This window comes from Mastomys coucha, unplaced genomic scaffold (assembly GCF_008632895.1).
Source record: "Mastomys coucha isolate ucsf_1 unplaced genomic scaffold, UCSF_Mcou_1 pScaffold1, whole genome shotgun sequence".
NCBI classification, from domain to species: domain Eukaryota; kingdom Metazoa; phylum Chordata; class Mammalia; order Rodentia; family Muridae; genus Mastomys; species Mastomys coucha.
Genome location: NW_022196891.1, coordinates 54,453,615 through 54,467,496, shown reverse-complemented (window position 1 = coordinate 54,467,496; position 13,882 = coordinate 54,453,615). Strand labels below are relative to the sequence as shown.

The window sequence follows — 13,882 nt, the reverse complement described above, 5'->3', positions numbered from 1 at the left end:
GCAGTCATGGTCACACTGTAGCAATGAAGTGCATTAGGTCCTCACGCCAGCAGTCATGGTCACACTGTTAACCTGCCTTCTTTTTTTTTTCTTTTCTCTTTTTAGTGAATTGAGTGTAGAAAAATATCCTGAGTGTGTGTCTTATTTTAGACTCAAATGATGACTAAGTGTGTGATGCTATCTATAATTTCATCAGGCCTAGTAGGAAACTAGTTTAGTAGAATCTCTTTGTATAAAGTTATTCTCCAGTTACTATCTTTGTACTAAAATGAAATTCCTGTTTAAGATCTGAACAAGGAACCTTATGGAAATAAACTTTTCTAAATACAAGATATTTTCATCATAAGACATTAAATTGGTTTGATTAAATAAAGTAATTTAAAAGATACTGAGATGTCTGTAAAATATATTTACTCCATTTTGTGTACTTTAAAAGTTTTTGTTGATTTAGTACAGTAACATTCCAAAATAGGGTCTGAAATTAGCTTTATTTTTCTAGCCTTAAAATGGGACAGATTTTAAAGTCTTTTTTTTTTCAATTACTTCTTAGAATACCCAAAAAGAAGTGCAATCTGTCCTCCTACCCTTGGAATGGGGGGGTGTTACCTCGCTGGGTTAATCCCATTGCTCCTCCTGACAGTTTTTGTACTCAGTGCTAATGAAAGAGACTCGGTGGTGAGTGAGCTAGGAAGAGTGGCTATTGTTCAGTGCTCTCCAGCACAAGAAAGGAGGGGGTGGATTGACTTTGACTGGCACTGGCTCTGGCTTTTCTGCATTCCAAACTGTCTGAGGCACAGAGTGAGAGTAAAAAGAGAGAGAGAACAGGGGAGCAAGCACAGGCGGGCACTGTACACAAAGTGTTTGGAGTTTCTGACCGATGCCGGAACGATCATGCTAGCAACACCCAGAAACTTCAAAGAATGCAGACCCCAGGTAAGAACTGCCAGGAATTAAATGTTTGTGTATAGTTAAGAGAACGTGTTTTGTTATGTAAAAGTAGCATTTACCATCATGAGTATTTTTTAAAAATGAAGCTTTTTTCACTTCTGTGTGTTTACAGAAATATGTGTAGAGACTGTCAATATTCTAGCACAAAATCCAACACAAAAGCACCATTCTAGAATTAAAGGAGTAGTGAACATAGCAGAATATTAACATTTGCTGATCTTATTAATAATATATGAAACCAATATTTATTTGAATCTGCCTCAAAAAAATCTTCACAAAATCTAAAGATACCTGGGAATTGGTAGAACTCAACTTCCGAGAGACAGAACATTCATTCAGCTTGAATCTCTGTAGACTATAATTGTCATTCAGAAAGTTCAACAGGTTAGATCCATAGACAACAGTAAGAGTATTCATATGGAAAGTGTGCTTGCTCTGGTTACAAAAGGTTACCTTTTAATATTCTCTACTGGCAGATGCCGATTTAGAGATTTTAACTGGTTAACTCAATGGAAGTTAAATCTGGGGCTTTAAAGACTATCTATACAGCCCATTATCTTCATTTTCAGCGAGAACACTGAAACCTAAGGACTTTGATACCTGCTCAAGTGAAAACCTAGATTTCTTAATTCTCAGTTAATGCCTTTTGGTTTATTTGTTTAGTTTTGGTGTGATCCTGTTTATATTTAGATCTCATATTTTTATCTATACTCTAGTTGTTAATCTCATAAATGATGAGTAATTGCCTAAATAAATCAGATGTATTATGAACTCACATTAAAATCTTATGGGAAGAAAATATTGAGGATTATTATCAAATTGTTACTAGTACATATTCTTGAATTATGTATTAACCAATTATAAATTAAATATTTACTAATAGATAGCTTATAGTTATGAAAAAGTCTACCTTATATTGCTATTTTTAATAATTTATACATTACATAAGTCACATTTTGTATCTGTATATGAAGTTAAAACTCTGCTTGAAGTCTTAGAAATTTTCTGTATAAGTAAATTTCCTATATAGAAATCTCCATTTTAGGACTGGTGAAATGGCTCAGCGGGTAAGAGCACTGACTGCTCTCCTGAAGGTCTTGAGTTCAAATCCCAGTAACCACATGGTGGCTCACAACCACCCGTAATGAGATCTGACGCCCTCTTCTGGTGCGTCTGAAGACAGCAACAGTGTACTTATCTACAATAATAAATAAATCTTTGGGCCTTGGAGTGAGCAGGGATTGAGTGAGCGGGGTTGACCAGAGCAAGCAGAGATCCAAAATTCAATCCCAACAACCACATGAAGGCTCACAACCATCTGTACAGCTACAGTGTACTTATATACATAAAAATTAAAATCTTTAAAAAAAAAAAGAAATCTCCATTTTATATACATTATCTTTTACTATAAGCAAAAATAAATTTTTTTATATCATGTCTTTCCTATATTAATTTAAAGGATAAGACAGAGTTTTTAAAGCATTCAACCAGCTCTGCTTTTCTCCATTCATGAGAGTTCTCTGTTTTTACCTCCTGAATTCTGTTAGAGGATAACTTAAGTGGAGGACCTTGAAAGCCAGGACATCTGTCTTCATACATTGTCATATAGTCTCTTTAAAAAGTTGCTGCCCCTTCCAGTTTTCTGGAGACCATTGTGATGAAAACTACACTATTCTAGTGAGCTAAATAATGATAGTCACTGCCAAAATCATTTGCATGACTCTTTAAAACTTCTGAGAACAAGTTAGTCTGATTTAGCTATAAGCACAGTGAAGATACTTATTCTTCTGCATTGATTGCTAACGTTCATTCCAGTAGGAATGAACCTATGGCTAGACCTGTGTAAATTCAATGCTGATTTCCAAGTATGTGGGGGATGGGCAGTAGGTTGTAAGGAATAGTTTCATTATTACTCTGGGCTATCTCAGAAACCATTGTAAAGTTAATTCTCCACCCAGTAGGAAACAAGAGACTATTCACTGTGTGTCTTACTGGACAACCCATTACTTAAGTTTAAAAGAGGTCTGAAGACTGGAAATAATGACTGAATAATACATACAACTTGATAGTATTTACCTTTAACTATGTAAGGCTTGGGGTCTTGTCTTCAGTTTCATCTTTCTTAAAATACGTGAAAGAACTGATGTGGTCTATATGAATATTATGGTTTGTGTGTACATCACAGGATAGAAAGAGTAGGGGAAATTAAGATGGATCTTTGACCTGAATGTTGTTTCCGTATGCCAGGAATGATCGAATGCATATTCCGTTGGTAGTGTTTTACTGAGTTAAGGTGAAATGAACTGTTAATAGACAGCCCAACCCCCAAACTAATCAGCCTAATCATTATGAACCACACTGCTGTGCCAAAAAGGGAAGAAAGTGTCCTTCTCTCTTCTGCATGTGAGTTCAGACAGTAAAGCCTCAGGCTTTTAGAATAGCAAAAAGCAACGATGTATCGGTTTAAAATGGGAATGGCATGAGGCTGGGCAGCAAGGAGCAGATGGAACTCTCCCATGTGGAGGAGGCAGTCGAATAGGTGTGTCCTAGAAGGACCGTTTCCACTACTCAAGATACCCCTTATTATTAGTTTTATACATTTCTTTAACTACATATATCTTCATAAAAAAGCAGGTTATGTATTAAGTTACCAAAGAAGGAAAGCCATTCTATAGTCATTTTTTATTATAGTTGATCAAAACTTTGAGTAACTGAAAATATTTCTTTTCTTCTTTTTAAATAAATTTATTTATTTGTTTATGTGTATGAATACATTGTAGCTATCTTTAGATACAGCAGAAGAGGGGGCATCAGATCCCATTACACATGGTTGTGAACTATTATGTGGTTGCTGGGAATTGAACACAAGACCTCTGGAAGAGCAGTCAGTGCTCTTAGCTTAGCCATCTCTCCACCCAAGATTTCTTCTTTTTACTGATTCCTTTTACTTCTCATATTTCCTCTTAAATACAATTCTATTTTGTCTTTTGATAAAGTCTATAAGGATTGTCTCTTCAAGTAAAATGAAGGCAAAAGATCAGGGACACAGACATGAAGCTGAGCATATGTAACACCCTGATTTGTGAAGTTAATTATTTACTCACACACAGTTCCAGGAATCCCTCCTCAGAAACTGTCTGTTTCCCATCTGCCTCTGCAGCCATCTGAACAGGAGTGCTGAATATTACAGCTTTCTTTCTCTCCTGTCCTTTGATGCTCTCTGGTGATTGTTCATGATTGTTCTTGTTTGCATTGCTCTGGGTTTTGGTTTTGGTGAAAAGTAACTCGACACCATTTTACACCTGAGAGATACAAGGGGAAGAGTAGTGTCTCTGTGCCCTGTTGTTCTGGTCATGGCTCTACACTAAATATAAATTTTCTTCTGCTGCCTGAGATTTTCAAGTGCTGGGGTGTACTAAGATTCCTGTTTTCCTGTGACCATGGTCAGCTTGTGTTCAGAAGTCTTCAGCAATACCACTCTTTTTCTGTACATACTTGACAAGAGAAACTTAAGTGAATCAAAGATCAGAATTCTCTTGAAGGGCTTTGTCTTCTCTGATGTATTTTTCCCCCACCCAGACTCTGGTATTGAGTTGAATCAGAAGCACTGAATTTAAAGGTGAGGAGGAGATCTGCCAGTTCCTTGACTCTGGATGGCACGGTTTTTTATTCATGGGTCCATAGCTTTTTACAGGTAATGAGTTGCTACAGCATGCTGGGGAAATTAGATTTTGCAGCCTTTTTCTTTGAAGAAGAACTACCTGCTTCTGCTTGCTCTTTTTCATGCCTGATCTTAGAAAGTAAGCAGTTTGAGCCTCCAGGAGCAGGTGGGGTCATTCAGTTTAGAGGTCTTTGCTGGGCGGGGCAAATGACTGTGATGTCTTATGGGCAGTTTGAAAGGCTGTGGAATCTGCTATCCATGCTTACTGCTTTAGCTAGCTGAAGACTTGAAGTACTGCTACTTTTTTTTCCTAAAATACTTCAAATCAGATTATATAACTGAAGATGTTTGGTTCCCTACTTAAATAGTTTCCTTTTTCAAGAACACATAGAATACTAAATGTCAAGTAGATCAATGAGATGGGATTTATAAAGAGGAATGTGTGTTGCAGTGAGCATAGGAAGAGCCGCAAAGAACCCCCACCTGTGTGGAAACAGACATGAGTTAGAGGATTGAGTCCAGGCCAGGAAAAGGTGTGCTGCCTGTGGGACAGGGAAAGCGGTCCTGTGCAGACCTGCTTTCTAAGAGTTCCTAGTGAGCGCTTCTCATCTCTATTGTCTCAGAATACAGAAAAGCAACGTAACAGGGAGTGCATCACATGCAGCCTGCTCGTTGTAGTGAATCTCCACCAGAGCTGAAGTCTACGACTCTTAATTAATAAATATTTTATTATATATGTATACATACATACATGCATACTATATATATTAACAAATATCCTGAAGTTACTTTATAAACCCTACATACATACATATCATATATACATACATGCATATATATCATACATACATACATACATGCATACATACATACTATATATATTAACAAATATCCTGAAGTTACTTTGGGAGCCTTTTACCACACTTGAAATTCAATGAAATGTTCCCATACTTCCCTCCAGTGGTAAGCACTACATTATTTTACTTATAATTATTTGCTTGGCTATAACTGCTATCATTTTTAAAATATGCCTTTAGTATTCTGGTTTTATTTCTTCCATTCCTTTATGAAAATAACATTCAGTAAATGATTAATGATCAACTTTTGTAGGTAAATTAGCAAAAAGTGCAACCCTACCCCCATTAGGGTCTGCACCATTCTCTGAGCCATCTCCAGAAGGAATCCCAGGAGCTGTTACTGTCATTAAGAGAAATAAAACTAATGTCCCTTTGGCAGCATTTGCAAGGTCATGCAGACCGTCCATGCCTCAGTGGAACTTCTTGGGGCTGGCCTTGATAATACTGCTTTATTTTGCTCGCTTTGTCAAGTGCTAGGGCATTTAAAAGCAGAAGCTAGGTTTCCATGCAGTTCTCCTTAGGAGAAAAATCCAGTCACATCACCAGCCTCCCTTCCTTCCCCAGAAGCATAGCTTACTGTGAATAGCTGCAAATTTTATTTGACAGTGAATTTTTAATTAAATATTGGCCCCAGAAAGTCTGACTTTCTTGTTGCTCTAACATGCTGTGGCTTAGGACAGTTTCCCACTAAGTTTCTCAGAAGGTGTAATATTGTAACATTTAAATGTAGACTTTTTGTCTTCATCTATGTTTAAGCTGAATAAAAGGATGGAAAGGGTTGGAGGTTCTGTGGGTTAGCTTCGGTCTTATTGATGCTTATATTAAATTTTCTCAGATACACTCAGTACATATCTGTAAGAAAAAGACAAGGCCAGAGTGTGCATTTCATAGGAGGCCATCTAGTCTCTGGAGAGAAGCTCCCAACATAGAATCATGCCCCATCAAAATGGCAAAAATATCAAAAACAGAAAATACCATGTGCCGCTTACAATCTAGGGGAGGGGAGAACCGTACATATGACTGTTGAATGTATAAATAGGGGTGTTTACTTTGGAGACCCCCTTTGAAAGGTTCAGGGTTGGACAATGCTCTGTGACCCAGCAATCCTGAACAGAAGTGTAGTACAGAAATGGTCACTGAGGAACCTGTACAAAATTGTACAGAACTGCACTGCTTTTGATAGGTACAAATCAGAAACTACCCAAATATCCATCAATAGCAGAATGGACAAACTTTTATTTGTTTGCATAGTGGAATTCTATACAACAGTGAAAATGAACAATCTATATTTTATACAACACAAAATAAAGCCTGAGAGGACGACCTCTGCTTGTTGGGTGGAGTCTGTTATTTTGCCACTGTGCTCCATATTCCTGGCATGTTGGCTTCCAAGCTTCCAGGTGATTTTGTCTCTACCTGTCATTTCACTATAGGGGGGTTGGGAGTATATATGTGTTCTGTCACATGTGACTTTGACCTCTGAGCCATCTCTCTGGACCCTATATTAATTTTATATTCAGATAACCATATACTACCAACTTAGCAAGTCACAATTCTTATTTTACCTTTATTATTTTCCAGACTAGATAGAGTCTAGCTTATTCTCTTCTGAGAAGATTACAAGGCCCAACTAAGAAGTAGACTAGGTTGTGTTTTCTTGCCAAGCTAGATGCTCAGTCCTTTTCCGCACCTTACAGCCTGTGAATATATAGGACTGAGATCTATGGTCATTTTTACTGAAAGGATTATTATTATTATTATTATTATTATTATTATTATTATTATTATTATTATTATTTCCTGAAGACCACCTTTGTGTTCTGTTCTCACACCTGCGTCACAGTCTTTAAAGCCGTCAAAATATCTTACTATATTGAGCTGTTGTGGAGTAGAGTATGTAACAGCTGTAATCTGACAGTGACGGTACCATCACCTTCACCATGTAATGAGTCACTATGGTTTTGTATTTCCCTCATAGTGGTGTTGCTGGCTATTGTTTTGAACAGCTATTGGCCTTTCCTCCCCACTTTCTGTGTTAGCCTATGTGTACCAATGTGTGTGCAGAGTTGCGCATACCCATGAGTGCATATGTAGAAAACAGAAGTTGACATTGGATTTTTTTCCTTCAGTTTTTATGTGGGTTATGCATGTCTGCTGGTGTGTTTGGATATATGGAGGCCACAGTTTAATATCAGTATCTCTCTTTGCTCTTCTTCCCTTTGTTTGTGCCAGGAGCTCACCTTTTTACCTAGCTGGTGGCTACCTGGTGAACACATCTTGAAGACCTGTCTGTGTGTCTTTATGGCACTAAGATTACAGCGTGGGCTGCTATGCCCATCTTGTTACATGGGATCTCCACTCAGGCCCTCATGTTTGCACAGCAAGTCAGCCCATCTCCCCAGCCCTAGTGTTAGCCATTTATACGTCTGAAAAATATTCATTCAGGCTCTTTGCCAGCTTTTGAATCAGTTTATTCCAGTTTTGTTGTTGAGTTCTGTGATTAGTTTTTGGATATTAACCCTTTTCAGATATTCAGTTGGCAAATATTTCCTCACAAAATATAGGCTACCTTTTCATTTTCCGCTGTTTCTTTGCCTGTACCCATGAACTTTCTCTAGGTATCACAGGTCTAAATTGTAGTCCCCCCCTTAAAACCATATGCTAGATTTTCTCTTCTAAATATGCTGTGTACTTTTACTTTAAATATACCACTTACAACAATGGTAAAAATAGACACTTGTTTCCGTCTTTGAGGTTAGCAATGGAAAATTTATGAAACATAGCAAAACCTAGCCTCCTTAAGTGTCTTAAGGTCAACATCCTTACTAGACATGGAAATGCAGTTATTTGTTCATTCATGAAACACAGCCATACGTGGAGCTAGCTATATGCAGTGGTAATGATTAGTGAAATTCTATGGGTAAGAATCATGTAAAAACAATGAAACTTTAAATTCAATTTGACTTTTATTATTTTACATTAGAAACTAGGTGTTCTGGTTGCTTGTTATTTGCAACTGACCTCAACTTTAGAAAAATTGTTAAGCAAGCAAAATACTTTAATTCACAAATAATGACTATTGCCTTTTCTGTTTATACCTCATCCTAAATAGCTAAAATTGCTAATTAAAAAAAAAACCCTCTATTATAGAAAGTATATGGATTTTCATCTCTGGAGTGGCACACCTACTGACTCCTCTTCACTAGGCAGTATGATTTCATCATTTAAATCTTGGCTTTCCTGTTTATAAGTGAAGAGATGTTGACTCATCCTCATGCATAAGGAGTAATGAGGTTAAACATGTAAATGAGCATCTGACCTATTTCCTTTTAGTCTCACAATTACTTAAAAAGCTGTTTGGCCTAGCAGTAGTTAGAGGAGATATTATCTTATTTATTTTCAACTTTTTAATAGTCATAATAATGTAGATACTCCTGTTTACCTATTTACACGCTCAGTAAATATTAAGTAGCTACTATTCATTTTATATTGGATGATAAATCTTACACTTCAAATTGTATATTGTTTGAGTAATTGATTGTTAAGTTTAATTTTATTTTGGGGAAAAATTTTAAAATTACATATTAGCTACTTTCTAGGGTGTTTTGGAGAAGAGTTTTCTGTTAAATTAACTATAGTTTTAACTTTTCTTCAAAGTATAGCTTAAAAGAATCTTATCACCTTCAGTCTGAGACTGTCTTCAGCTCCTTTAAATAAAATCAGCCTTTGGAGGTTCTTAGTAATGATGTTACTTCCTTTCCTGTTTGTTTCCTTTAATATCACCGAAGGGTATCAGAGCGTCCTCTGTGCTGAATCCCTTCATGGCAAGGCTACAGCTACTGTTATTACTAATATCCTGTTCCTCTTTGCCTTTGTTTTCTGAATCCAAGTAAGTGAAAGTTCATCTTAGCTTCATTAATTTCATCAGGACTAAATACAGAAGGAAAGTGGGGAGCAAATGAAATCAGTGAGAGACCGACCCTTGGGGATGCATGACGTACATACAAAAGACTTGAGAGCTGGGGTGCGTGGGTAGAGTGAACTGACTCCTACAATTTGTCCTTGGACCGTCACACTCATGTGCATGCACATGCACACACAAACCAAAGCAAATAAATAAAAACTTTAAAAGTCTCTTAAAAAACATTTTAAAATTATAGTTTTGCATTCAGTTTAAGCTTCTTAGAGGAAGAGTTTTGTACCTAGCCAAAGCAGTAACAAAATGGAATTAGAGCCACTGTCTTTTAGTTAGCTGTCTTGGAGACAGTTACTCTTGTAGCTCTCTATCACAAGGGTGCACTGAGTGTCAATATATTCAGAAGTCCCTCCAAAATTTGAAACATTATTTACACACACACACACACACACACACACACTCACACACACATTATACTTTAACTTATACTTGTATTCAGTTTTTAACGATTTTTATAGGATAATTGGATTTTATGAGTGTAGGTATTTTACTTGTATGTATGTCTTGCTCACTTTGCAATGCCAGGTGCCTGCAGAAGCCAGAAGAGGGCACAATAATCTCTGGGACTGGAGTTTAAAACAGTTATAAGCCTCCATGTGGTAGGCAATTGAACCTGGGTCCCCTGAAAGAGCAGCCTGTGCTCTTAGTTGTTGAGCCATCTTTTCATTTCCAGAAGATTCATTTTTCAAACAAAAGTCTGTGATACAAAGTAAAATTCAGATGGTAGACTATATACATAGTAGCATCTTTAATTTTATTCTTAAAATACCAATGAATGCCAATGTTAAGTTTCATAATTTTGAATATTAGTTATATGAGAGATTTTTCTTTGTTTAAAAAACTTCTCTGAAAATAGTTTATGGCTAAGGACATAATGCCTGTAATTTTCATAGATGATTTCAAAATGCACGTGTTCAAAATGATACATACACAGAAACTAGTGGAGCAAAGGTGGAAGTATGTAGACATCTGGTGAGTCTAGAAAAGGGGTTTCATTACACTTTTCTTGTGCCTTGTCGTTAAATGTGAAATTACATAAAAATACAGGGAAAGTATTTCTACTACTTTGCCCACTTAGATGTTGCTTTAGAAAGGATGATATGCCATATACTACCTGCCACCACCATTCATTAGTATTTAGTATTAATCTTTGCCCATGTGCAAGAATAATACAAAAGGAAAAAAGAAAATTAGTAAGAGGTTTTAGTTTCATCAAGAAGAATGTATCCCAAAAGATTTTGGAGGAAAAATAAAATGATTCTTAAATTGGAAGACAAAGTGTAATAAAAATACAGATTATATATAAAACATCTTATTTTGATATTCTATTAAAATGCAGGCCTCTACATAAAAACTTATGTACAGGTTTTCATGACATCATTGTTTGTAATATTGGTAAAATATAAACAACCCAAATATACATGAGTAGAAAGTAATACAGTACTATACTTGCGAAGTCTGGATGAACTCTAGCATAAGAAAACAAGGACAAAGACCTCCTCTACAAAGTCCAAACTAGGCAATTTCAGAGACAAAACTTAGGAAAGATAGCAGCTCAGGAGCTGGAGGAATAGGACAAGCGACTGAGGGCTTTACAGGTTCTTTGAGGCAGTGAAAAATGTTCTGGAATTAAGTAATAGTGAGGGTTGAACAGCTTTTTGATTATTCTAAAAATACTTTAAGGCTAAGGGAATTAGAGCTAAATGTGTTTAGTCTAAGGTACTGGGATCAATGCCTAGCACCAAAACAAAATAACAGTTTACCTTGAGAGGAATAATTGTGATGGTATGTGAATTGTATTTCATAACAGCTCTCACAACAAAACAGCCTTATGTAGCCCAGCAACCCCCCAGATTTTTCCTTTTACTAGGGCAAAGTGCCAAAACCCTGAAATTTTACATGGTGAAGGATCCAGTGACTTCATGAACCTGGCCACCTTTTGTCTTTCTCCTTTTCCAGTCTAGCTGTGCCAACTTCTTGCTTTTCTTGCTTCTCAGCTTAACGGGTCCTTCCTTCTTCCTGAGAGAGCCACTACGTTATGTTGTCACCACTTGGTGGTGTGGCTGACTAACTACTACCTGCTGTAAAATCAAACAGCTCACTTCTTTGTTTTCTTTTTGTGCTATTTACTATCAAATATAGTATGCACTTTGCATTTTAATCTTGCCTATTATTTACTACTTTAACAAACGCTCTAAGCCCCTTCGGGCCAGAGATTTTGACTGTGTTGTTTGCAGCTGTCTCTATCTCAGGGCTTAAAATAGTGCTTGGCTTATATCAGCACTAATGTAGAATGAATCTAAACATGTAAGTACAGGCAGCTGGGATGAAATTGGGGAATATCAAGTAATTGAGGGAACAGTGTCTTTGGGTAAGTTTTATTTTCTTATTTTTAAGGACAAAGGATGAATGAAGTCATACTTAAGTCAGGTTAATGGGGGGAAACCAGTGTGGTGCTTTACATATTGATATAGTTCCAACAGAGAACTTACTTTATTCACTCAGTTTACAGGAAAGATTTAATAGAGCAGAATTGTTTTGCAGATATTGTAAGTCTGTATTTTTCTTTGTTCATGTAAATAAGATATAACATAAGTAAGTTTTATTTTGATTGTTAACATGAAAACTAATGTGAAGGAATTTTCAGTCAGAAATATGAGATCATTTAATATTATCTTTTATACAAGAAATACAATCTCACCTTCAGTAATAGCATTCACGACATCCATGTGTTAGACATTGATTTTTGTAATTAATAGAATAGGTTTTGCTTTCTAAAGGCATAGGGTATAATGGGGAAAACCACTATGTAAACAAGTACTGTGCAGTAACAGGAGCACTTACAGTGAAAATTCGATGCAGAACCTAGTAAATCCTACTGTTAGGTGGGGGGAGAGTCTGAAGTGATGATTTCAGCTGACTCTCAGTGGGTCAGCTTGATTTGTCTCACACACACACAGGCACACACACAGGCACACACACAGGCGCGCACACACACACATACATACACGCACACAGACGCAGGCACACACACACACACACACACAGAGACACATGCAGACACGCACGTATCCTTTCTTTCTTGCAAAGAAAGACAGCTATTGACTGGAAGCCCAGAATTGCCCCCAAGTTCCAACCACCAGCTCGAATTCTTCTGAAGCGGACTTGTAATATCCTTAATGTTGCTGTTGGCAGTCTGTTACAGATCCCATTATTGTCGATCAATGCAGTCGCCATGTGAGGTGGGGGGAGGAATGGAGGAGGAGAAGAAAAGGAGAGATGAGAGCTTCCTATTCACTGATTTATCAACCTGCCTTTGCTCACAGGAAATCCTCCTGGAGGGGGCTGGGGTGCTGCTGAAGCAGCCAAGGCAGGGAAGGGCTAGGGAGCTGCAATTCTGACTGAAAGGAAATTTGAAAACCTTTCTTTTCAGAACAACAACAACAAAAATGCTGAGTTTGTTCTTGTATCTTTGTTTTTGTTTGATGATGTGCTTTACCTAGCTGATTAGCTATTGTGCTGTCTGGTTATCGAAGCTCTTTCCAGTGTAGGGCATCCTCTCCTTTTATTTTCTTTGAGTGTCTTTATTCTTTATTTCCCCATGCTTTCTCCTGTCATTAAACACACATCATTATTCAATTTTATGCTGGCTTTCTCTTTCAGGCTAAAGCTGAACAAAAAAGAGACAGAGAACAAATCTCTCTTTCCTCTATCTTACCATCCTCTTTTAACCCTTTCTATGCTCCTCATCGTTCCACCCCCACTGTTGTGTTAGATTGATGTCAGAGACAGAATTCAGAGTGGAGGGAGGATCACATTTTCTTTCATCATTACAGCCTAACCCACAATTTTAGTATTGGACCCCACCACCCCCAAGAATTTAGTCTCTTTATCCATTTCTTCCCGCTTCATCATTCAGTAATTGTATTCTGTATGGAAAAGTTTTCTGGCTGGAGAATGAGTCTCCTTTCCCCCGGTGATGTGTCCGAGTGGTTGGATAGTAGCACCGAAGAGGAGAAGAGCCTTCTGTCATTTCTGGGTAAGGTAGGGCTTTCTTGTTCTTGTAACCCTTTGTTGTCCAAACTTTTTGTACTTTGGGGAACAATACCCAATTTTAATTTTCTAAATCTAACTTTGTATTTTTAAGAAAGAAAGAAGTGAAAAAAATGTGTTTGAGTTGTGTGTATTTCAAGTTTTTTGTTGTTGTTGTCTGTAGATATATCCTGCCCACACTAGATGCGAGAATGATAAGGGACCATTTGTTTTGCTTTAACAAAGAGTGGTAGCTCTATACAAAGCTCCTCATGTCATCTCGCCTTCTGTTCATGTGTGTAGATAACTACTAATAGCCAAAATATACTATTAATTTACACTGCTCTCAATACAGTAACAGTGAAGCTTGCCATTTGAGAGGGAGGAAAATGCTGTGTGTGTGTGTGT

The 13,882-nt window shown here is 37.1% G+C and overlaps 1 protein-coding gene across 5 annotated transcripts in view; it reads left to right on the top strand.

Annotated features, from left to right (window-relative positions):
• Positions 1–13,882, top strand: part of Rasal2 (RAS protein activator like 2) — a 281,212-nt gene that overhangs the window by 155,610 nt on the left and 111,720 nt on the right. The window contains exon 1 of one of the 5 annotated variants that reach the window (XM_031386114.1): positions 422–933. The exons of 2 other annotated variants lie outside the window; for them this stretch is intronic. In XM_031386114.1, the coding sequence (XP_031241974.1) occupies positions 921–933 (13 nt within the window). In that variant the 5' untranslated portion in view covers positions 422–920. Of the gene's footprint in view, positions 1–421; positions 934–11,802; positions 13,487–13,882 lie in introns of those variants that run through there. 2 more of the 5 variants (XM_031386096.1, XM_031386123.1) reach the window with 2 other exon arrangements.